This window comes from Temnothorax nylanderi, unplaced genomic scaffold (assembly GCF_030848795.1).
Source record: "Temnothorax nylanderi isolate EJ_2023f unplaced genomic scaffold, tnyl_v1.0 TNYL_tig0677_pilon, whole genome shotgun sequence".
Classification (NCBI taxonomy): Eukaryota; Metazoa; Arthropoda; class Insecta; order Hymenoptera; family Formicidae; genus Temnothorax; species Temnothorax nylanderi.
This window is the reverse complement of record NW_027249739.1, coordinates 4,056-28,374: the sequence shown is the minus strand read 5'-3', so window position 1 is coordinate 28,374 and position 24,319 is coordinate 4,056. Positions and strand designations below refer to the sequence as shown.

General features: G+C 36.3%; 2 protein-coding genes and 1 long non-coding RNA gene across 6 annotated transcripts; all 3 read right to left on the bottom strand.

Annotated features, from left to right (window-relative positions):
- Nucleotides 1–11,270: 11,270 nt before the first annotated feature.
- LOC139784792 (uncharacterized) lies at nt 11,271–14,249 on the bottom strand. 3 transcript variants are annotated; one of them, XR_011721681.1, is made up of 5 exons: nt 14,136–14,249; nt 13,897–14,040; nt 13,222–13,388; nt 12,834–13,145; nt 11,271–12,460 (listed from the first exon to the last, which is right to left on the bottom strand). It is a non-coding gene; the product is annotated as an uncharacterized lncRNA (long non-coding RNA). The 3 variants fall into 3 exon arrangements; XR_011721679.1 differs by having other exon boundaries at nt 13,897–14,243; XR_011721680.1 differs by having other exon boundaries at nt 12,886–13,145; nt 13,897–14,243.
- Nucleotides 14,250–14,310: 61 nt separating this feature from the next.
- On the bottom strand, nt 14,311–16,202 carry LOC139784787 (uncharacterized). 2 transcript variants are annotated; one of them, XM_071723975.1, is made up of 2 exons: nt 15,886–16,202; nt 14,311–15,801 (listed from the first exon to the last, which is right to left on the bottom strand). In XM_071723975.1, the coding sequence occupies exons 1-2, from the start codon at nt 15,994–15,996 to the stop codon at nt 14,389–14,391; spliced, it is 1,524 nt and encodes a 507-aa protein (XP_071580076.1). In that variant the 5' UTR covers nt 15,997–16,202; the 3' UTR covers nt 14,311–14,388. The 2 variants fall into 2 exon arrangements, with proteins under 2 accessions (XP_071580076.1, XP_071580077.1); XM_071723976.1 differs by having other exon boundaries at nt 14,312–15,779; nt 15,891–16,202.
- Nucleotides 16,127–20,191, bottom strand: LOC139784788 (uncharacterized). Its single transcript, XM_071723977.1, has 4 exons — nt 18,937–20,191; nt 18,206–18,735; nt 16,192–18,020; nt 16,127–16,135 (listed from the first exon to the last, which is right to left on the bottom strand). The coding sequence occupies exons 1-4, from the start codon at nt 20,007–20,009 to the stop codon at nt 16,127–16,129; spliced, it is 3,441 nt and encodes a 1,146-aa protein (XP_071580078.1). The 5' UTR covers nt 20,010–20,191.
- Between the last annotated feature and the right edge of the window lie 4,128 nt (nt 20,192–24,319).

Genomic DNA, 24,319 nt, shown 5'->3' with positions numbered 1-24,319 from the left:
AACCAATTAATAATTTTTAAAATATAAGTAATTTATCTGAGACTATTTACTTATTATTGAAAAAATTAATAATTATTTTTCATTAATTATTAATTTTCAAATAAATAGTAATTTATTTTTGATAAACCATATATTAATTATTTTAATAATAAAGAATTTATTTTTACTAATTACCAGTTTACAAAAGAAATTAATTCATTTTCACCTAATTACTAATTTTCACAAACTAGAAATTTTTCTCTGACAAATTACCAATTTTTTAAGTAATCTACACTTTTCACAAAAATTAAAGGAACACTATATAAATTTATCTTTAAAAATAGGCAAAATTCAAGCAGCTGTAACTTTGTTAAAAATGAACGAAATTTAAATTTAAAAAAAGGATTTTAAAGCTCAAAATTTCTACTTTTGAAAGGTTACTATTATTTTTTAGTTTCTGTGAGTTTGGTAATTTTTACATGTAGAAAACTACGAGCTAAACAAAATAGAAAATTTTCTTCTCACTTTGTGGGCCTGTCAAGTGCACAAAAAAAATCTGCGAAAATTTTCGACTTTCTAACGTAAAAGCTTGAAGTTTTCCTTGCAAAATCTTTTTTTTTTATGTTTCTACGATTTTTTGTTACTGATTTATCGCGGATTGAATAAGAAATAAGGATTTTGACTTTAATTGCTCATAATTCCCTTAGAAATCATCGTATCGCAATTCAAAAAATATATTTTTAAAGCTGAAACTTTGTTCTATTGAACGATATAATTGCCAAATTTTTTTAAATAACATGTAAATATGATACAAATGGATGAAAATAATGTAAAAATTCAGGTTTTAAGCTTTAAATTTAAATTTTGTTCATTTATAACAAAATTACAGCTGCTTGAATTTGGCCTATTTTTAAAGATTTTAGTGTTTCTTTAATTTTTGTGAGAAATATATAATTTACTTTTACTTAAATATTAATTTTTATGTAAATAATAATTTTTTGTAACTAATTATTAATTTGCTAATTTAATAAAAATTTAATTTCTTGTTATTGCTAATTTCGTGAATAATTAAAAAATAAAAAATAAAATTTTTTTGCAGATCTTTGCTTAACACTACAAAATGGGTGATATCAGTACAAAATTACCTTTTTCAAAAAAGGTAAAAAAAGGCGCCAAGTACACGCAATGTATTTTGTAAATTCAAAAATCCAACCTAAGTGGTAGCTTTATTTTTTTTTCACAAAATTATATTACTTAACTTAACTCAAGTGACATATATTTTAAAAAAAGATATAAAATCTTTAATTTCTTCTTCACAAAATTATATTACCTAACTCAACTCAAGTGACATGTATTTCAAAAAAAGATATAAAATCTTTAATTTCTTCTTCACAAAATTATATTACCTAACTTAACTCAAGTGACATGTATTTCAAAAAAAGATATGAAATCTTTAAATTAAATTACGCCAATTGCAAAGAGAATATGTATATTGCTTTGAAAGATAATTGTTGTGCAATTTCTTCTTCACAAAATTATATTACCTAACTCAACTCAAGTGACATGTATTTCAAAAAAAGATATGAAATCTTTAAATTAAATTACGCCAATTGCAAAGAGAATATGTATATTGCTTTGAAAGATAATTGTTGTGCAGCTACTTAAAAAAAATAAAACCCAAGTGGTATTTTTGTGTTTCTATTCAAGGGTCTTCCTATTCCAACCCAAGTGGTAATAGCTTCTTAATTCTCTTTAACAAATTTTTAATATTACAAAGAATTATTTTAATTACAAAGAATTAAAGAAGTAACAGTACAAAATAAAAATATTTAATTATAACAAAATAAATAAATTTTTCTTGTAAAAAAACTTGGCGCTGCTAGACTTTGAAATTTAAACATTAAAATTTAAACATTAGTACTAGATTTTTGATTGAATAAAAAACAATAAACATAATTTAAGGAAGAATGCGACAGGAGTAAAAAAGCAGCGCCAAGTTTTTTTACAAGAAAAATTTATTTATTTTGTTATAATTAAATATTTTTATTTTGTACTGTTACTTCTTTAATTCTTTGTAATTAAAATAATTCTTTGTAATATTAAAAATTTGTTAAAGAGAATTAAGAAGCTATTACCACTTGGGTTGGAATAAAAAGACCCTTGAATAGGAACACAAAAATACCACTTGGGTTTTATTTTTTTTAAGTAGCTGCACAACAATTATCTTTCAAAGCAGTATACATATTCTCTTTGCAATTGGCGTAATTTAATTTAAAGATTTCATATCTTTTTTTGAAATACATGTCACTTGAGTTGAGTTAAGTAATATAATTTTGTGAAGAAGAAATTAAAGATTTTATATCTTTTTTTGATATGCGCTTTACGTTAAGTAATTGTGTATTAATTTGTATGAAGATGTACACACATATTTACCGTATTTCAGCATTTTGAATATCTAAAGCGTAACGATATGAAATTGATCTCAGTTTCTGTGCGGTCAAACCTGTATAGAAAGAATTTAAGTAGTTCAATAATATTATTCTCTCAGCGTCACAAGGGTACCTTCCACTATCTAAGCCACTAGGTGTACGAGCTCTATAACCCCGTGTGACCCATTCTTCCGCTAACTTGAAAAACTTTGCTTCCCATGCAGTCATTCTCGGTAAAATGCATGGAGAAGTGACTTTAAAGAAAGATGCGTAGGGGGAGACCGGGGCTAAACCGCCAGTTTTTTTTCGGTGCCGATTTTTAACAACAAAATAAATAATTTTAGTTAAACGTGGTATACCACTGTAAAGAGTGAACCTTTAGCTACAAAATTTATATAGAAAATTTTTATCTATGTTGCTTTGTTTAACCGGTATAGAGCAAAAACGACAACGGTGGAAAAATTGAAATCTCAAAAATGCCGGGGTTGAACCGCCACCCCCCCGGGGCTAATCCGCCACACTGCATTTTCAATACATATACGTACATCTAATCCTGAAAAATGATAAGATACATTTTAATAATTGTTTTTTAAGAGCAAAATATAAAAATTTATTTAAAATTTTTATGCAAAACATTATTAAAAAATAATTGTTTTACCTATTCCATAAAACAATTTAGGCACGTGAATACAGAGGTTAACCAAATCGTAAACTCCCCAACGGCACGTCACATTGTCAACGCGGGCAACCACGGGGAATACGCGTGACGGCGTTCCGGTGCCATAGGATCAGCGCGGACCCTCGAGCAACCTAACCAAGCCGCGTTTCTCGCGGGGGAGCGATAAATAGCGACAGGGGGGTTAGAAAAGCTCGCGGTGGAGCGCGACCATTTTACCGACTCGACGGCGTCCTCGCGCCGATTCCTCGACGCGCCGACGACGACGACGACGACGGCCATGACCACCACGACGACGACGGCCACGATCACCACGACGACGACGGCCACGACCACCACCACGACAACGGCCACGACCACGACGACGACGATGACCACCACCGACACCACCACCACTACAACGGCGGCGACAATGACGCCGAGACGATGCGGCGAACGCTGGACGATGCGGTCGCACGCGCGACTGTCATTGACACAACGACCAACAACGACGATTTACCGCGGCCGGGAGTCGGGACGATCTACCGCGCGCGCGGCATGTCAACTCTCGCGCGGAAATCGCGGGATCTCAGAGCCGTGCCGTGCCTCGCCGTACCTCGCCGACGTGCCGTGAACGTGAGCAATCTCGAAAACAACGGTCCGCCATCTTTTCGGTCGGCCAAAACACCGTTTTGCGACGATACGTGCGTACTATTTCCCTCCTACACAAACTGACGCACGTGCAAGGGAAGACAAAATCACGCTCGAGGGAAACCTAACCTGAAATCGCCGTGAGCTGAAGTCGTGCGCCCGGCGCGCCACAGTGACGAGACTGGCGGACCAACCCCGGGTGCTTACTGGCGGATAAGCCCCAAACATAAGTTTCAGGTTTGATTGCTCACGAAATATTAGACATCAACGATAATGAAAAAACTACACTGGATTCGTGTTCAGCATGCATTACTCTTTATAATCACGTACCTCGAGATTTGGAGAGCAAACATTATTGCAGATATTACAATATTTCCACGCGCAGAAAATTTCACTTTCACCTTCCGAAAACACGTTTGCCCTCGTAAAAATCATAACACGGCAGGTAATCTGCCGAAACTCCGTTGGTCACATAGGTACCATAAGCAACATTTACAATGTTAATAGCGAGTTCGCATAACCCAGTGAGAAATGATACATCGGATCGACGTCGATTAGATATCGAAACCTCGATATCAATATAAAATCGATCTTCACATCAATTTCGGTATTCAGGTGGTCACAGCTTTGACATTCATCGATATCGAAATCTTTGAAAAATCGATATATTTCGTATGATAACTAGAGCGCTTTTATAACGTTTTTTGATGTCATAATAGAGTCTGCAAACGGAGGGATTCCAACCTCTTTGTTTGAAGAATTATTTGATATTTATGAAAAATATAGCAATCGAATCAATGTCGAAACAATGTCGAATCGATGTCAATTTGAACTCTAATGAGGAAATTCACCCGACATAAAAAAAAATTATATTTATTTTGAAATTTTATTACTACTTTTTAACTAAATTTGTTTTTTAAGATGCAACCTATGATTATAAATATTTTCTCGTACTTGAAAAACACACTTACCTTAATGGGATTCGAACTCGGGACCTCTGGATCGTGAGCCAACCGTCTTACGTGGTAGACTACTTCTTAATTTGATGTAAGTGTTACATATAGTCTACATGTGTCATAACCAGCACAAATATATAATTTTTCAAAAATTCTTAAGAAACAAATTTAGTTTAAAAAAAGTAATAAAATTTCAAATCGGATATACGAATATAATTTTTTCTTAATGTCGGGTGAATGTCAGAAACCAGTGCCGGCTCATTACAAATAGGCCTATTGACAGACTAATAGAATAATGACAGTCTTGATGTGTGTATTAACCATACTCACGACATGAAAATGCCTTCTCACATGAAATTGCACTCGAAACATATTCAGAGCGCGTGCTCCGTCTCTAACTAGTGGGAAATAATAATCGAATCGATGTCGAAACTATGTCAAATTGATGTCAAAGAGTTCAAATCGACATCGATTCGACATTGTTTCAACAACGATTTGATTGCGTACATCATGCATGATTCTTAATTATTCGGCGAAGTTGTCCCAATATATTTTAAGAATATGTTATATTAATATATTTTAAATGTTTATAATATTTTTAAAATAAATTTATAATTAATTAATAATATAATAATAACTCATTATTCTCACTTAAAAAAGTAACTTATCGTTACCATAACTCGTTTTTCTCATTGAAAAACGTAATCCCCGGCAACAAATTTTTCATATAACAACATATATATAAATGTATATAATCCTTTTCTAAAATGGACATTATATGATATCTATATATATAAAGGAAGATGTCCTGACTGACTGACTGACTCACTCACTCACTGACTCATCAACGCCCAGCCCAAACCCCTGAACCGAATTTTTACCAAAAGTATATGAAATTGGGGTAGAATTTTCCGGGGAGTGCCACTATGTGTATAGTTTTTTGTTACCGATTTTCTGGAAACCGGTTTTTCTAATTCTTCTAATTTTTCGGGAAATAATCTATATATATAAAGGAAGATGTCCTGACTGACTGACTGACTCACTGACTCATCAACGCCCAGCCCAAACCCCTGAACCAAATTTTTACCAAAAGTATATGAAATAGGGGTAGAATTTTCCGGGGAGTGCCACTATGTGTATAGTTTTTTGTTACCGATTTTCTGGAAACCGGTTTTTTTAATTTTTCTAATTTTTCGGGAAATAATTCACCGAATCTCAAAGAATTATAGATCAAATTTCTACCAAAAGTATATGAAACAGGGGTAGAAAATATTATTTTTCACGTGCGCAAAAGTGCTATCGATCGCATTTACCGAATTAGCTCAAGATACTTTTACGATTCTTTTACGATTCTTTTATCCCATAATAAATCAGTATTATACGTAATACTGATTTATTATGGGATATTGTCGAGGACCACCCCTGCTGCGGCACCGCTGAGTATACCAGCGTTGCCGGCTCTGACCGCGTCCTCTTCCTCGGCGATTTCCTGTAACAAGGAAATATGAAATAGTATAAAAATACTCTAAATAATAAATACAAAATTTAAAAAATTAATTTTTATTAAATACAAAATTTAAAAAAATTAATTTTTATTAATACATACTCATTGGTCCCTGCTGCTGTATTTGCGCCAGCGGTTGCACATTGGCTTCCTGCTGTTGCGCAAGCGGCTGCTTGCAAGATGTCCTGACTGACTGACTGACTCACTCACTCACTGACTCATCAACGCCCAGCCCAAAACCCTGAACCGAATTTTTACCAAAAGTATATGAAATAAGGGTAGAATTTTCCGGGGAGTGCCACTATGTGTATAGTTTTTTGTTACCGATTTTCTGGAGTAGATAGGAATCTCAAAGAATTATAGATCAAACAGGGGTAGAATTTTGCGGGAAGTGCTATAAAGTGTATAATTTTTCGTTACCGATTTTTTTGGAAGCCGGTACCGAAATTTTTCAATTTTTCGGGAATTAATTGACAGAATCTTAAAGAATTGTATATGAAGTAGGGGTAGAATTTTACGAGGAGCGTCATGATGTGTACAGTTTTTGTTACCGATCTTTTTGGAAACCGATTTTTTTAATTTTTTCAATTTTTCGGGAAATAATTGAGAGAGAGAGAGAGAGAGAGAGAGAGAGAGAGAGAGAGAGAGAGAGAGAGAGAGAGAGAGAGAGAGAGAGAGAGAGAGAGACTATTTGCGTGTCTTATTACATATGTCCTCCGGGGCGAAGCCCGGGTAACCAGCTAGTATATATATATATATATATATATATATATATATATATATATATGTATATATAATTTATATAAATTTATATAAATTATATATAAATATATATAAATATATATATTAGACCGCATACTTGGTTAATGTATAATTTAAAACACAATAATTTTCAGTTTTCTTCGATTCAGGAAACAATTTAGTTCTTTTCATCTCATAAGTCGAATCGATATCGAACCGATATCGAATCGTTGATAATGGACAAACATGAAAAACATTGAAAATCTTGAAAGAAAATATTATATTATATTGCTACATGCTACCAAAACAGATTGTTTGCAAAGTTATCATAACATCGAAATAACCTCGAAATATTTGAAACTATCGATGTTCAACAACCTGCAGAACCGCATCGATGAGATCTGATAGGATCGATATCGAATCGACGTCGATCCGATGTATCGTTTCTCACTGGGAATATACAGGTTCCGAGATATTTGATTTGGCGGTTCAACCCCGTTGGCGGTTTAGCCCCGGTCTCCCCTACCATATAACATTACGTAACATCTGAAAACAACATTAAAGTTATTATATTTAAATGTTTAAAAGATGAATTCTAGTGAAACTGTAGTTTGTATAAAAAAGATGGTACATCTTTCTTGTTAGGAAAATATTGATACAAATAGTTTATCCAATCTCGAGTGTCTATACTTTTCAGTGCAAATTCGTGAAAATAAGACCTTTTTCAAAAAAGGTAAAAAAAGGGCGCCAAGTACACGCGTGGTTGTTACCTCGAAAAAAAACCAAGTGGTAGTATCATTAATTTTAAATTCAAAAATAAATAAAATCTATTCTAACCTAGGTGGTAGTAGCTTTAATTTTTCTTAACAAAATTATTAAATTACAAAATTGTTACTTTATTCAATCCAAGTGATATCTACCTCGAAAAAACCTAAATAACAAGTGGTATCTATTTAATCGAAAAAAAAACCAAGTGGTAGTATCATTAATTTTAAATTCAAAAATAAATAAAATCTATTCTAACCTAGGTGATAGTAGCTTTCATTTTTCTTAACAAAATTATTAAATTACAAAATTGTTACTTTATTCAATCCAAGTGATATCTACCTCGAAAAAACCTAAATAACAAGTGGTATCTATTTAAAAAAAAATATGTGAAATCTTTTAATACTGCGCCAATTACAAAGAGAAAAAAAATATATATATATATATACCTTAACAAAATTATTATTATATCACAAAATTGCGTTACCAAACTCAATCCAAGTGATACGTACCAACCTAAGTGGTAGTAGCCTTATTTCTCCTTAACAAAATTATATCACAAAATTGCGTTACCTAACTCAACCTAAGTAATGTTATTTCAAAAAAATATATGAAATCTTTAAATTACGCCAACTACAAAAAGAATATATATATTGCTTTGAAAAATAATTGTAGCGCAACTACTCTTAAAAAATAAAACAAAATTGTGTTACCTAACTCAACCCACGTGGTATGTATCTTTGTATTCCTGAGGGTCTTTCTATCAATCTAAGTGGTAGTAGTTTTAATTCTCCTTGATAAAATTATAATATTACAAAGAATCATTTTAATCACAAAGAATTAAAAAGGTAACATTATAAAATAAAAATATTTAATTAAAATAAAATAAATAAATTTTTCTTGTAAAAAACTTGGCGCTGCTTTTTTAAGGTCAATCCAGACAAACTTGCATAGGTGCATAAGCATATGCATAAAGAGATGAATTGGTCTTTATTTCCTTTTGCACATATATATGAACCAATCAATTTCTTACGCTTATGTTTATGCGCGATGTAAATTTGTCTGGATAGACCTTAAAAAAGCAGCGCCAAGTTTTTTACAAGAAAAATTTATTTATTTTATTTTAATTAAATATTTTTATTTTATAATGTTACCTTTTTAATTCTTTGTGATTAAAATGATTCTTTGTAATATTATAATTTTATCAAGGAGAATTAAAACTACTACCACTTAGATTGATAGAAAGACCCTCAGGAATACAAAGATACATACCACGTGGGTTGAGTTAGGTAACACAATTTTGTTTTATTTTTTAAGAGTAGTTGCGCTACAATTATTTTTCAAAGCAATATATATATTCTTTTTGTAGTTGGCGTAATTTAAAGATTTCATATATTTTTTTGAAATAACATTACTTAGGTTGAGTTAGGTAACGCAATTTTGTGATATAATTTTGTTAAGGAGAAATAAGGCTACTACCACTTAGGTTGGTACGTATCACTTGGATTGAGTTTGGTAACGCAATTTTGTGATATAATAATAATTTTGTTAAGGTATATATATATATATATATTCTCTCTTTGTAATTGGCGCAGTATTAAAAGATTTCACATATTTTTTTTTAAATAGATACCACTTGTTATTTAGGTTTTTTCGAGGTAGATATCACTTGGATTGAATAAAGTAACAATTTTGTAATTTAATAATTTTGTTAAGAAAAATGAAAGCTACTATCACCTAGGTTAGAATAGATTTTATTTATTTTTGAATTTAAAATTAATGATACTACCACTTGGTTTTTTTTCGAGGTAACAACCACGCGTGTACTTGGCGCCCTTTTTTTACCTTTTTTGAAAAAGGTAATTTTGTACTGATATCATGCATTTTGTAGTGTTACGCATTCTCTTCTAATTAAATAGCGCGCGCGTCTATAATGTCTAGTCTTATAAAGAGTATATCTTACAAACAGTATGTACAGATTGTAAAGCTAAAGATGTTACAGGCTATTATTTCTAAAGAAACAAAAATTTCATAATTTGCTTAGTTTTAGAAATAATAGTTTGTAACACCTTTAGTTTTATACCCTGTATACAGGGTGTTCCTCAATGTTTGGTACTTTTTTTATATTTAGATAGAGCGAGCCAAACTGAGTCGAAAAGTCATGTACCATTTTGCAATTTTCGCAATAGTTGATGAGTTATTAATGATTAAAAATCGCCGTATTGGCCCGGCCCACCGCCAAATCCAAGCGCGCGGCGAGATGCGGCCGCCCCGCGGTCGGCGCGCGGGCAGTTGTTTTCTACAAGCGTCGATGATTACGCACGAGCGGCGCGTAACGCCGGGCCCCCGTTCTGAGCGATGATAGTTTCTCGCCTTTTTTAAATAGAAATAAAGTTTTCTAACAACATAGAAAAATTTTTTGTGCGTACGTATGTACATACGAGTGTACATGCATACACAGGGAAATATCAATTGTACTGCTTAAAAAAGCGATTACTCAATTTACTTTTTTTCTTTTAGTAAGTAACGGTTGTCTTTAAGAAAGAATATTTTCTTGATAATAGTCTTAAAATGTACAAATTTTAGAAAGAGTCTTTATCATGTACTCGAAAGAAGAATTTATACTCCTTCAAAGAACATAATAAAATTTTATCAAAGAAAAGTCAAAATAATAAATAAAGTAATATGAGGACCCTCGAGATTAAAATAGGAGAAGTCAAGGCTATGAGGGTCAGAGGAAGATCACAGTGCGTAATATCAGAAATAACTGATTTATTCGTCGTTTTGATACATTACATCGATCCGTACGTTTCGGCTCAGTTTTGAGCCATCTTCAGCGGCAGTTACAGAAATTAAGTTACACGTTCTCCGTACCGTATGGTGAGTTTACCGATTCAAAGTATCAGAAACATAGATTAATTGATCCATATCTGTAAATTTGTTTAATTAATGTTGAGATATTAAAAAGATTCCTTAGGAAACTCACCATTCGGTCTGAATAACGTGGAATACAGAGCCATGTACATAATGAATACTCTCTGCGAGAAGACTTGACGATCTTATTGCGAAAATTGCAAAATGGTACATGACTTTTCGACTCAGTTTGGCTCGCTCTATCTAAATATGAAAAAAGTACCAAACATTGAGGAACACCCTGTATATTTAGCGATATAGGACATAATCGCATTCTAACGTGATTAATACTAATAAAGTAAAAAAATTTCACCACCACTCTCATCGTCTTTTATCATTAAAATATAATCATTGATATTCGATATACAATAAATAGTTTTAATACCTTTGATACAATAAATAATTTCTTTCTGTTGAAAAGATATAGAAAAGATAGAGATATCAATAAAATTCTCTTGTACCCTACTCCTTTATTAAATTTTTTTACATTATCTCGCGTGTTATCACACATCTTTCCTTAAGAGGAAAATTGTACAATTTCCTACTGTACGTTTTCTTCCCATCGCATACCTACAGCAAATGATTATTGTATATTATACGCATGAAACTATTTATGTGAAATAAATTATAAGGACGAGGATCTCGACGTAATGAAGGAAATAAAGTATGTACGAAGATTATAACACATTCTATGACCTGTTCGCTGTTTTATTATTACACCCGCGACATCATTGTAATAAATATATACTCCCGAGGAGCAAACTTTTTATTGTATTTACATTTCATGATACGTTCCATGTACGATTTGCCACGGCCACGGAATTAAATCGTACATTTTATATGGATATAACAGTCTCAAGAAATAATTGTTAAAAGTATTTAGTCTCGAAGAAAAGGCACGCCACACTTACTTATTAAATATCCTCTAACTAATTGGATTATAGGTAGAAATATATATATTATCGTTCTCTTTTAAGAGCCCAGTCTAGTCAAAACAATCGCCTTTGTAAAAAAAAAAAAAAAAACATAGCTAAATAAGGATATGAAAATGGATTTTAACTATTTACGAGATATATCAGGAGATAACTCGATATACGAATGTTTATACTAATCAACGATAGAAATTTGTTAACCGAAGTTTGAAACGATAATTGTCTAGATTGCGGCCTTATTGATAAAAAAAACTAATGTATAGATTAAGCTATAATAAAGCGTTTTTCCATGCTCAATCTCGTCTTTTTATGCCATGTAAAGCGAATAGCGCATAACTTTCAATCATAAATAATCGATTGTTACACATAAAATGCTCGTTTTCCGTAAATTTCGTAAATCGATTAGTGTCGCTTTGAAATCACGAATATTATTATGCACTAACATAATATCGATGCATAAAACATGACAAAATGTACATTATATGCCACACATGGGTGATACATATCCCAACTCTTAATTCGTCACATACGAGAAATATTGTCTTTTATTAACGCGTTTCACTTCAAACATACTTGCTACGTTTATATTTGCGTTTCAATTCAATATTAAATTGCACAATATCTGTTGCAAAACTGGACTGTATCTAGGCAAATATGAACGAAAACTATTGCTATTTAATCTCACAATCAGCTATAATTTTTGTTCAATCTTGATATAGACACTATCAATTTGATATTACGCACGTTAGCGTAATTCAATCGTAGTCTTGCATCGATTTTAACACTATTATAATGTTTAGTATAACATTATCGCTGCGGCTGTTTTCTCTTCAAGTGCAGGTATTGGTTCCAGACGATCATCCTTTTCTCTGCCTGAGCCCCAGCCGACTAATGCTATACTAATGAGATGTACAACACCGGCGCTAACCACAAGCCTAAATGGAAAAATATTCAGACGATAAGAATAAACTACTTATTCTAAATTTCAGAATATTGAATATAATTCAGTAATTAACTCAAGAATAATACAAATGAGAAACATGCTACGTAAAAGATAAATTTTAATTTTTAAAAGAAATTTATTTCTAATTGCACAAAAATACAAATATTTGCGACAGTTATAATTAAACATTGATTCAGTTAGCTAATTCAAATAGCACATTTACTTATCTATACAAGTTGTTTTCTTTAATCAACGACTTATAATTACGATACAAAAATAAGAACATCGAAAAGTCTTACGAGTCTCAATAAATGCTTAATTTCAAATGGCAATTTTATCATATAAATATAAAGAGTATATCGTACCAAAATAATAATAAAATAATTGTGATGATTGATATTTCTTTTTGTGACTAACAGTTATATCGTTTATATTTCGTATCTTGAATTTCACTGGAATAAATCGTAATATTGTTGCAGTTTTTCTACAGTCTGATACTTAGTAGACACTTCAACTTTCGCGGGATTGCGTAAGGATGCACGTTGCAACTTCAGCACCTTCTTTGTCATCGTTACTGAAAATAGTAACGTCCTTCTTTCTCGTGGCATTACTCTGAGAATTTTATCAACCTCTACCTCGAAATCCATGTTCAAGATGCGGTCTGGCTCGTCCATCACCTTGCGAATAAAACGAGAGAGAGATTAGAATCAATGTAATGATTGTCAAAATAAATCCATATGCTTATATAATTACCAGAAACTTTAACTGTCGTAAATTGAAGCCTTTTGTATTCTCCAAGTGGTCGAATAATCTACCAGGTGTAGCGATGATAATATGAGGTTTCTTTTCGAGTATTATTCCTTATGCATGCATGTCCATCCCACCTACTAGCACTACAGATTTCACACCCATACTGGAACCTAAAATAATTGTAATATGATATTATTATAAAATTTGAAGATTATATTTATCACATGGAATGATACATTGTTCTTTGTAGAAACGATTAACTCGTCTCAAATTTGGTTTCAACATTCATCCATGTTATAGGTCTGTTTCTTATTGTTACACTAATATACACTCACATTAAAAATAATATATATTTAAAATTTGGGAAAAGTGAGAAAGAAAGTGTCAGCCCGATAAAAAAAACAGGCCTTATAATTCGGTTTACAAGCTGATTAAAAAGTCAAAATGGTTTTGAGTAAAAGAACATGAGGGTAAGCTTTAGAAGAATATGAGATCGTAACTCGTTTCGGGAACAATAAACATACATATTGTGTAATTTATTTTTATATTACATCAATAATCTTTCACGCAAATTATTACAGACAGCGTTACTAGCAACGTGCACAACTTCATTTGAGGTTATAATTGGGTACAACATTCATCGCACGATACTTTTATAATTGCAAATCGGAAACGTACCTCGAGTCCTCCTCCAGCTCTTCTGCGATCATCAACGAAGTCGGGATCGAACGTGTCAGTCGTCACTTTCTGCCAAAAGCGTAGAGAACCTTCTTTTCCGGCAGCGGTGGTAATACGATGTAGGGCAATGTAGGGATACGAAATCTCCAGATAAGCACGAAACAATTCAATTTTCAGTATATCGCCGGCACGATTACGGTGTTACTGCCGTTTCGCGTACGCGCGTTGTCGCACCTTACCTCGCGACAGCGTGCGGCTCGTGCAAACGTTAACGCGCGGCCGCAATCGCGCGGCAGAAACGCCTCGTGTGAACAGGCTCCTTGACTCCTTGATCTCAGTATCAGCTCTCTGCTGTCAATATATAAAGGGGGGGGGTTTTGGATTTTCCCTCGGTTGAGGGAGGATAAGTGCTTTCTTGTCGATGACAACCTAGCACAGACAATGTAGACCATTCCTGACAAGGATTTTGGAACAAGTGCAAATACAAGCACACTATATGATTTTACCTGTTCCTTTAAGGAATTCAAAAACAAAATAGAACAAATTCCAATTACTATTCTTAATCATGCTATACACATCAATTTCCGCAAGGTAACCCACGGCTCTAAGGTTCTCGTCCAACTTGATCCTGAGATCATCGTACTTATGACACTGATGGATTACGTGCATCAGGTCCTCACACTCATGTCCACATTCACATCGTTGTGTATCGATATAATCCTTCCTGAAGAGTGAAGATCCAAGGTTGAAGTGATCCGCTCTGATCCTATTAATGAGAGTAACGTAATATCTTGGGGCGTTGATTTTGCTGAACCAAGGCTTGCGGGCCTCCTCGTCATAAAATTTTGAAAAGTAAAATTTGCCCTTGAAGGCAGAGTCTCGCTTAACAGAGGCCTGAGAAGCCCGCCAAGTTTCCTCCCTTGCCATAGCCATAAGGTCCCCAGTCGGGACCATGATGCTCTCATCTGGGGGTTCATGAGCAGCTTCCTTAGCTAAACCATCGGCCAGCTCATTCCCAGCGATGCCGACATGAGCGGGAATCCACACAAGCACAACTCTCATATTGTACTCCCTTTCAAGTGAGTAAATGAGCAGTCTAGTTTCCACCTCGTATTTACTTTTATGAACTGAAATGAGGTTGTTTTGAACAGCGGAAAGAGCCGATTTGCAATCCGACATGATAACAACATGGTTATTTCTTGTGTCTCGTGATATCTTCATGAGATTCAGGGCCGCGTTGATGGCAAAAATCTCTGCAGTAAACGACGAGCAAATGTTAGACATACTAATCTTATAGGCAGTGTCCCACCCCTCTATAGCGATACTTGCACCCGTAGATCGCCAGTCGGGGTTATGTGAGCCGTCCGTAAACACAATTTCCGCCTCATTGTTCAATTGGTATTTTTTAATGATGTCTTCTATCATAGAAGCATCAGAATATTCCTCATTATCCTTCCTCAAAAGACCAACGGAAAAGTCGACCACAGGGACGAAATCATGCGCCTCGAACTCCCCCCGAAAAATCTCATGGATTCCTGGGGGGCCAATAAGCGCTCTGACGGGAGCACATTTCCTCCACACTCTAGACATCAGCGACATAACATAGGTAGGTTGACGATATCGCACCCACAGCTCAGCGTCATGGGCCCTCTGGATTCTCTCGCAAACGCCATCCAAATTGTGAGCCATGGCCTTATAAATGTAGTTCCTGGCGAGCATCTCCGCACGGTCCGTCAACAGTCTGACCTTGGCCTCAGCCACGATGACGTTGTTTGGTGTGCTGTTGCGGTATCCTAGGGCAGTCCTAATGCCCTTATATTGCGTCCTTTCCAACTTGAGAACCGAGTTGGCATCCCTGGGGTGATAAACGAAACTGCCGTAATCTGTAATCGAACGAACCAAGCTCTTGTACAACATTAACGCCGTATTGACCTCTAAACTTTTAGAGATTCTACACAGATATCGAATGACAGCGTTCGCTTTATCAACCTTACTACGAACTTCCTGGATCTGATGTGAGAACCTTAAACCATTATCCATCCAAATTCCCAGAAATTTCGATTCCCGGCTGTAGAACACTTCACATCCCTGGATCACCATACTTTGTCTTTCATTAAATAGGCCATATTTGTTAAATTCCACAATGACAGTTTTTTGTGGTTCCAATTCGAGACCAATAGAACGAAGTCTTTCAGCAACCAAATTCACCGCTAGCTGGAGCAGCTCCCGATTACGCCGTCTGTTTGGACCACGTATATAAAGGCCAATGTCGTCAGCAAACTCGCACGATTCCACCCCCTCAGGTAAGTCAGTGCATATTCTCCCCGTGTAGAGAGAGTACAGGGCAGGACTGAGAACGGCGCCCTGCGGAAGTCCCATATAAACTAGACGTTCTATGAATTCTTGAGAATTAACAATAAAACGAACAAGTCTCCGGTATAGCCATTTACGAATAAATCTGACTATGCCCGCGGGACAATTAAGCGCAACAAGAGTCTCAATCAAAGTGCGGAACTCGACATTATCGTAAGCTCCCGAAACGTCGAGGAACGCAGCCAGCGTGTACTCACCCGAAGATATAGAGGTACGAATATCCGACACAATCTTAACTAGATTGTCTGCGCACGACTTCCCCCTGCGGAAACCATTCTGTGATGGATTGAACTTGTGAGCACTCTCCGCCCACCATATGAGGCGCTCATTGATCATGCGTTCACACAATTTGCCGACACAAGACGATAAAGATATGGGGCGGACCTTCTCTTTTCCAGGCTTATCAATAAAAACCACCTGGTAACGGTGCCAGTCCTCAGGAAGAGAGTCCGAGAGCCAAATACAATTGAGGAGCCTCAACAAACACTCAAGAGCTGAGTTCGGCAATTCCTGGATCATTTTATATTCGATTCCATCCAGCCCCGGGGCAGAGTTTTTCTTTATCATTTTAATGGCTCTATCCAATTCCGATCTACGAAACAATGAACTCAGGGAGTCATCCGGGTAATTAATATTCAACACCGGATCTGATCCCACAAAAGGTGGGGCCAGCTTGTCAACAGACTTCCTTATTTCATCCTCTCTGTTCTTACCACTCCAGCTATTCCATCGAACATTGTTTCTGGCGTTTTTTAAAATCCTGATGGTATTCCAAACGTAGGACAGACTAGTGAAACGGTTGATTCCAGCGCAGAACTCCTCAAAGCATGCCTTTTTTTTTGCGGCGATCGTTCTTCTAACCAGAGCGCACGCTCGTTTGTAGCTATCCCATGTGCTGAGAGATTTACAGCGTTTAAAAGTGGAGAACGCCTTTTTCCTATCTTGGATGACCTTGTCACAATCAACATCCCACCATCTATGTTGAACTTTGTGCTTCTTCTCCTTGGCATCAGGAGGACCCGCCATCTTGCGTCTGCCGGAAGCGCGGTCGATTGACGTTCTAAGAATATCGATGAACCGCCCATAATACAAATCGACGTCCTCGGAAAAGTGATCAATAAACGGAAGGAGATCCCTCTTAATAGTTTCATCAACAAACTTGTAATACGAAGTCCAGTTCGTCTTCTTTGACGTGATTCTATTGGTAATCTTTCTATAGGGCTGAGGATCGCTGTCCACAGTAAAAGAAATGGGATAGTGATCACTATCCCAAGCGTCATCCTGTTGTTCGTACTCGACATTATCTATAACACCAGCCGTACCAAAGGCTAAATCGATGTTAGAGTCACGCTGTCCTCTCTGGCCAACCCTTGACTTAGTGTCTGAATTGATGCAAAAGAAGCCTCTGTCCAGCAATGTATCATGTAAAGCCTCGCCACTGGGCGTGGTAAGGTCACAATTCCAAGTAGAGTTGTGGGCATTAAAGTCGCCCAGAATAATCGAGTCCAGAGTATCAGGGACCTGGTCCACAACCACGCTAATATCTGCGTCAGTGAGCTCTCCTCGTGGGTGCCTGTACACCGCCATAATGTTACAATTATTGTTCAAGTTTTTGGTCCTGATGCCAACAGTATCGTAGCCGTAAGGAATATCATCCGACAAAGGGATAACATCAAAATCGATGGACCTCCGTACCGAGATCGAAGCACCACCACTGTTCAACACATTCCCGCTCTGAACCGTCTTGAAGCCTGGAAAGTATATACGTTTATCATCAGTTCGTCGAGTCTCGGTCAATACCACAATATCATACTCCATAACACGTTTGGACAATTCATTGGCACTGGTTCCATAACCTCGACAGTTCCAAAGTAATAGTCTGAATGTTATGTCGAGGGGAGGAAGAACCTCCCTTCAGAATACTCAGACCGATTACCCAACTCACGAAGAAAATCCGTTTCCAAAATCCTGTCCAACGAAGTCCCACCTCTACTACTCCATCTCTCCATCAACTCCTTCAATAATTTCAGAAGAGGCAATAGTTCCATCATTCCGCTTGCAACATCCTGCGGCACCTGTGTTACATGATTGACTGGAGGAGGATCCCCCGTTGATTGTGCGGAGATAGCGTTCGACCAGGCCGCTCCATTTCTAGCCGACGCGAACATGATACCTTGTTTCTCCTTATTAATATCACTAGCTCTAAGATTAAACTGTCTATAATAATCCTGACTAGATTTGGAAGAGGGAGCCCGCCTCTTTTCAGAGTCCCCGGAGCGTCTATTATAATCAGGGCGAAGCACGGACGCCTCGGTGCGTCGATTGCCCTGATTCTCACCACTAACACGAGCCGTCTCCGCATAAGAAGCTCTCCTCGGGGAGGGCAATCTCGGCCAAGATCCCTCACTCGTTCGGGCATCCGCAGGGGGGGCAACGCGATCACCTCCCTCTACAAAACGTCTAGCACTGAAAAAAGATATATTTTTATGAGCCATAATTATATTGATTTGTTTGTTTTTTTCAAAAACGGGGCAGTTACTAAAAGTCGATTTGTGAGAGCCGCCACAGTTGCGACACTTGACAGGCTTCTCGCACTGGCCGTGCGACTTGTCACCACATACTATACAGAACGACTCACTTTTGCAAGAAATTTTTGTGTGACCAAACCTGAAACAGTTGAAACACTGCCTGGTCTGCGGCACGAATGGCCTGACTTTCAAACCCACATTGTTGGTAAATATCTTCAAATCTCTAATACCGGTTCCCTTGAAGGTAACGATAATATTGTCCGTTTCCGATAAAGTGGTTTTCTTCTCAATACTATCCCATTTGCGTCGGTACATATGCTCCAGGCCGATAATACCCGATCTATCCTGTATTACCGACCAAAGATCTTTGATGGAAGAAGGCCAATCCGCGATGACTCCCTTACTAATCATGGATCGTTGTTCCATAAACGCTTTCAATTTGCTCGGGATTTTTTCTATTGCTTCTAGGGCCAGATTGGCCTCGAGATAATCTGTAAATTCCGCTTCCGCTGAATAATGATTCAACATCTCCAGGGAGGAGGGGCAGATGCGGATGTTCGTTAAAAGCATCCATATTTTAATCAAATTTTTCCCCTTTCTTGCGGACGTCTGATCGGGGGGTAATTTAATTGTAATCTTCGCTCTGCCCATAAAGCTGCTGTCGAATCTGGTAATTATCGGGCGAAGTTGTTGTTGTGAGCATTTCCTCAGATTACCCTCGTGAACAGAGTATGATTCTCTGTCCTCACCAATAACATTAGGCACGGACGGATCACGTGAACGGGCGTCTCGAACTTTCTCCTTATTACTAGAGTCTATATGCTTGGATACTAAGTCGTCAATATTCTTAGAACTATTAACCGCAACAGCTTTGTTTATAAAAAATTCGCCTGAGCGGATGTCAGAGTTAATTACTACGTTACTTTCCTCAGTATCCATCACATCATCTGATTGCCCTTGGTTTAAGGGTGAGTCCATTCCTGCATTGGTCGACTCGTCCCTCTGTCCATCCAGCAATGGAATTCCTCGTCGGCTCACATCCTGTCCCACGGCGTCCACCGTTGACTCTCCTTCCATGATTTTTTGAAAGGCCGAGTCGAGAACTTGTTCCGTTACTTCGACTCTCATTCGTTTAAACGGTTTAGCCGGAATCTTATTACCGGGAGCACGTGAGTTACCAGGCTTCGACAGAGGATCCGAAGGAACCGCCATATAGCACTTTCTCAAAACTACAAGAAAAATTTACGGCTCCCCCTCCGAGAGGGGAGCGCAAAGACTACAGACAATAAGCGGCCTTAAAGCAGCGAGCAATCTAGCACAGGAGACGTAAGCGGTCAGAATCACAGCTACGGAAAAGGATAGGATCTACGTTCAACTCAGGACAGGAGCGGAAACACGTCCGATCACCGTGGCTGCTCGTACCAAACTCGTCAATATATAAATGAATATAATAGGTTATTAACCTATGTAAACACTCACGTAAACGTAGTATAAACAGTAAAATAAGTAACAGTAATATATAGAATAAGATAATTATATAGGATAATTACATAAAACAATTACCTTGAATTAATCGTCGCGTCGCGTAAAGAGTCACGGTCGGTCTCGCTCCGCGCGTACTACCGTGTCTCTCGAGAATAGGTTAACTGATGAACTGACTGATGACAGCGCGCTAAACGCACTGTCTGCACTGCACTGCACTGCGATACTAACGCCGTTAGCCGCCAGTGTCGAAAAAGTGAAAGTGACATTTCTCTGTTATATATATGTTATATTAAGATGAGAGCGGTCGACGTAGAAGAAAGTATCTTAAAATAAAATTTTCACATTTGGACTTTGCGTCGCAATATCTCCGCTCGTAGGGCACGTAGCGGAATATTTATAACAGAAACCCCCCCCTAATTCGACCCCAAGCTATCGATCAAGCCTACTTAGAACTTGATCCGTTCACTCGTTATCGAGATCTCAACATCTCGTATACTCGCAACCCGTCGCGTCGCGTAAAAGAGTCACGGTCGGTCTCGCTCCGCGTATACTTGGCGCGAGACACTGCCGTGTCTCTTGATTTAAGAAACGGTTCGAATACTGGAGGATCCTCCTAACGTATACTCTAGACGATTTAAGAGCACGCATCCCCACTCGTAAGGCACGTATTCAGTAGCTTCATGGGGCAACAAATTCGTCAAATTTGGTATTAAGCATTTTAGTGAGCCAGAATTCTTTAATTTTTGAATCTATAATACAATTCAGAAGATAATAAAGTAAGAATGCAAGAAGAATGTGTGTGTGTGTGTGTGTGTTTGTTTGTTGGGAATACAATGCAAAATGTTGTCACCCGGTAACATTATTTATTAATCCATTTCTTTTATTAAACTAACGTTAACACCTTACCACAATGTTTAGGTCATCTAGTCCTTCCCTGTCGAGAAAAGACTTCATATCTTCATGAATCGGTAGTTTGCTTTTAATTTTCCTGCTAATAAAAATGCTGAAACTCTTATTCAGCCACAGATGCTCATAATTGGAACATGTAACTAAATTTCCTGCCCAGCTCTGTGAGATATTTCGAGCGAGTGAACTGATACAAGACTGATCTCCGCCAAGTAGAGTCGGCGAAACAAATGTCACGCATGGACATTCTATTTCGAAGTGGGCGATACTTGGTGGAAGCACGCATATGTCATATCTCTCTAGAAATATTTTAGATGTAATAATAAGAAATAATAACAATGAATAAAGAAGAGAGAATTGATAATACATAAAGGTAAAAAATTCATTATATGCATAAATTTAAATAAACCAATATCTACAGTTGATGATTACCCAAAAATAAGGTCCGCACACACTTTCGGCAATCTTCAACATTCTTTTTATCGTAATAATTTCCGAACGAAACGTATCGAAACTTTGTCTAATAATTTTGCTTTCGGCGAATATTGTATATGTTCTTGCATTAAGTGCATCAAGTGGTTTTTTCTTTAGTGAGCCTACAGCAATAATCACCGCATAAGATGGTACCAGATTTGTTTGATGGAATTCGTATATGTTTAGTTCCCCACTCTCGTATACATTTTTCAAAATTGCGGACATTAAAACTGTAAAGTTTTTTGGTACTGAAATCTAAAAAATAAAATACAAAAATAGATAATCATTAAAAATTAAATTGATACTTTATTTTAATTTAATTAAAACAGCTTATAAGAAATTAAATTTTATAAAAATATGAATATTTATGTTTGAACGTATTTCATTTCTTCGCAAATTTTTATTACTGTTTTAAATAATATCAATAACAATCAATGGTATATCAGTGTTTTCATGAATAAGTACGGAACATACAAATACTACCTGTGCTTAAATTCTTACCATAGCAGTGTATGTAGATTTGACAGACGGTGTATCCTGACAGGGAAACCATGCTCTAGCATACGTTAGCTGAAAAAATAGACACTTTTATATAATCTATGTTAATGTAGAAAAACGCCTTTGTTTTATAGCCAGTTTACCTTGTTGTGAAACAGTAGAAAGGGATGTTCACCATCGGCAGTTTGCTCAGGCGTTAGCCAATATAATGAAGGGGAGTTTGAACTTGTTTTATATTCAATTTGAATTGTACATCTGAAAGCATTATACTATCATGTGTACATCAATTACTTTCAACTATAATTTTTAATATCTGTGTATTGAATATTTTTTTAATATATGTATTGTTTGAAATTTACAGTTTTGTTTTATATTTACCGATTACTATAAATTTCTACACTTTGTAGTAATTGAATAGCAAATTTACTTCCATGTGCGCCACAATATCCAATTTTATATTTTAAAGGAGTTTCAGTAGTAAAATTTGTGACACTTGATATAGTTAATCTGTAGCTATCTAGAATCTAATTGCGTCATATTACATATTAATCCAAACCTTAAACTCGCTCAATATAAATGAAAATGTCTACTCACTATTTCGTAACTTGAAGGTTCCCTTTCTATAGTCAAAATCGCTTTTCCCTCAATAACTCTTCCGTCAAAATTTACATATTCAATTCTAAACGAGTATCGATTACACGTGCGAATTCTAATGATTAAATAGAGAGATATATGGAAAATAAATATATTTAAATAATAAATAAGAGTGAATAAATAATAGGCATAAGTACGAGACAAGACATAACATGTTGTAATTAAAATTATTAATTAGCAGTAATATCGTTTTTATAATGAAAGTAATTTTTTTGAGAGTTTTGTACAAATTTACAAATATAACAGAAAAAATATTTCTTAAATATGAGTTAAAGAAGATAAAATGTTTCAATTTTATAATAGACATGATATACCTAATAACTCAATTTTGAAAATTGTGAATTGCATTTTGAATTACTAATCTGAAAATACGTGTAACAGTTGCGTCGATCAAACATAACTGTTTTCTTCAAGTAAAAACTTTAATAATATAAATTTTAAATGTCTAATATCATTTATATTGTAGTTAGTTAAATAATACCTGGTCTCGCATAAGAGTGCGTATCTGCAGATGACAAAGCTATTGAAAAATATTTCAATAATCTTCTCAAGCAAAAGCTTCGACTTATACGAATCTGCTAACGATTACCTTTATTGTCCATAAGAGCACAGTATCGCTTCTTCTCTTCCCCTACCTCATTTTTCTCATGTTTCACAACATAGTCTGTTTATTAGAATGTTAAATAAACAACGCAGCTGTGAACTCCAAATATCGCATATGTTACGTCCTGCGAACTCCACGACTTCCCTTTTTCGCTTAAATTCCTCTGCGCTCCGGATAGCCGTTAAGATTAGGATAAGGTAAACTAAGCACGGACGGTTGTCGATCGACGAGTGAGCCTTGATCCTTGCACATTCCTTTTCCTTTTTTTTTATGGGTGAAGTATCTGTTTGCCTAGGCGCTTGAACGCGGCCTTCCAGATGACGAGTTAGTGACGGACGGGGCATACGTGACAGGATTTTCATCGGCTTTGTCAGGCCTAAAACTGAAAGAATGTAAACCTGGCGACTCGACGCGCCAAATGGGCCTTAATGGGTTGATGAAGATCTTTATTGCATCAAGCGAGCTTTCAAAATGCACGTACGATGTTTCCGACAAGCGGAAACAAAGCCTGAGACGTGTCCGTAAATACACGTGGCGGAGTTTTTTGCTTGCATTTAAGATTGAGAGGTGTGAATCGTCCGTCAACACAAAAACAGGGCCGCAAGATGGGAGGGAGACCCTAATAAAGGAGAGACCTAACCGAGAGACAAGTGAGTCCACTGGAGGAAGCGATGGGTTGCACCCCCAATAAGACAGTGGGGGCCTTACGAGAAGACTCGCCAATGAACAGTCGGAAAAATCGACAACCGTCTCTAGCTTTCTAGGATAGGTGAAAGTTTGGGAATCCACCTCTCGGGTGGGAACATCCCGCCAACGAGAGATCCTTTAAGCGGGAATTGGAGGCATCTCTCCAGCCCGGAGTCCCCCAAATGAAGGCCTGACACATCCCACACGAAATTCA

What these genes read in the sequence shown, in the direction of transcription:
- LOC139784787 (XM_071723975.1), bottom strand. Translation starts at nt 15,996, where the DNA reads ATGGTGATCCAGGGATGTGAAGTGTTCTACAGCCGGGAATCGAAATTT. An exon ending in TCCAGGAAGTTCGTAGTAAG is followed by an intron (nt 15,802 to 15,885) that starts GTTGATAAAGCG and finishes ATGTTGTACAAG; the next exon opens with AGCTTGGTTCGTTCGATTAC.
- LOC139784788 (XM_071723977.1), bottom strand. Translation starts at nt 20,009, where the DNA reads ATGGCGGTTCCTTCGGATCCTCTGTCGAAGCCTGGTAACTCACGTGCT. An exon ending in CAGTGTTTCAACTGTTTCAG is followed by an intron (nt 18,736 to 18,936) that starts GTTTGGTCACAC and finishes ATCTTTTTTCAG; the next exon opens with TGCTAGACGTTTTGTAGAGG. An exon ending in GGATTTTCTTCGTGAGTTGG is followed by an intron (nt 18,021 to 18,205) that starts GTAATCGGTCTG and finishes TATACTTTCCAG; the next exon opens with GCTTCAAGACGGTTCAGAGC.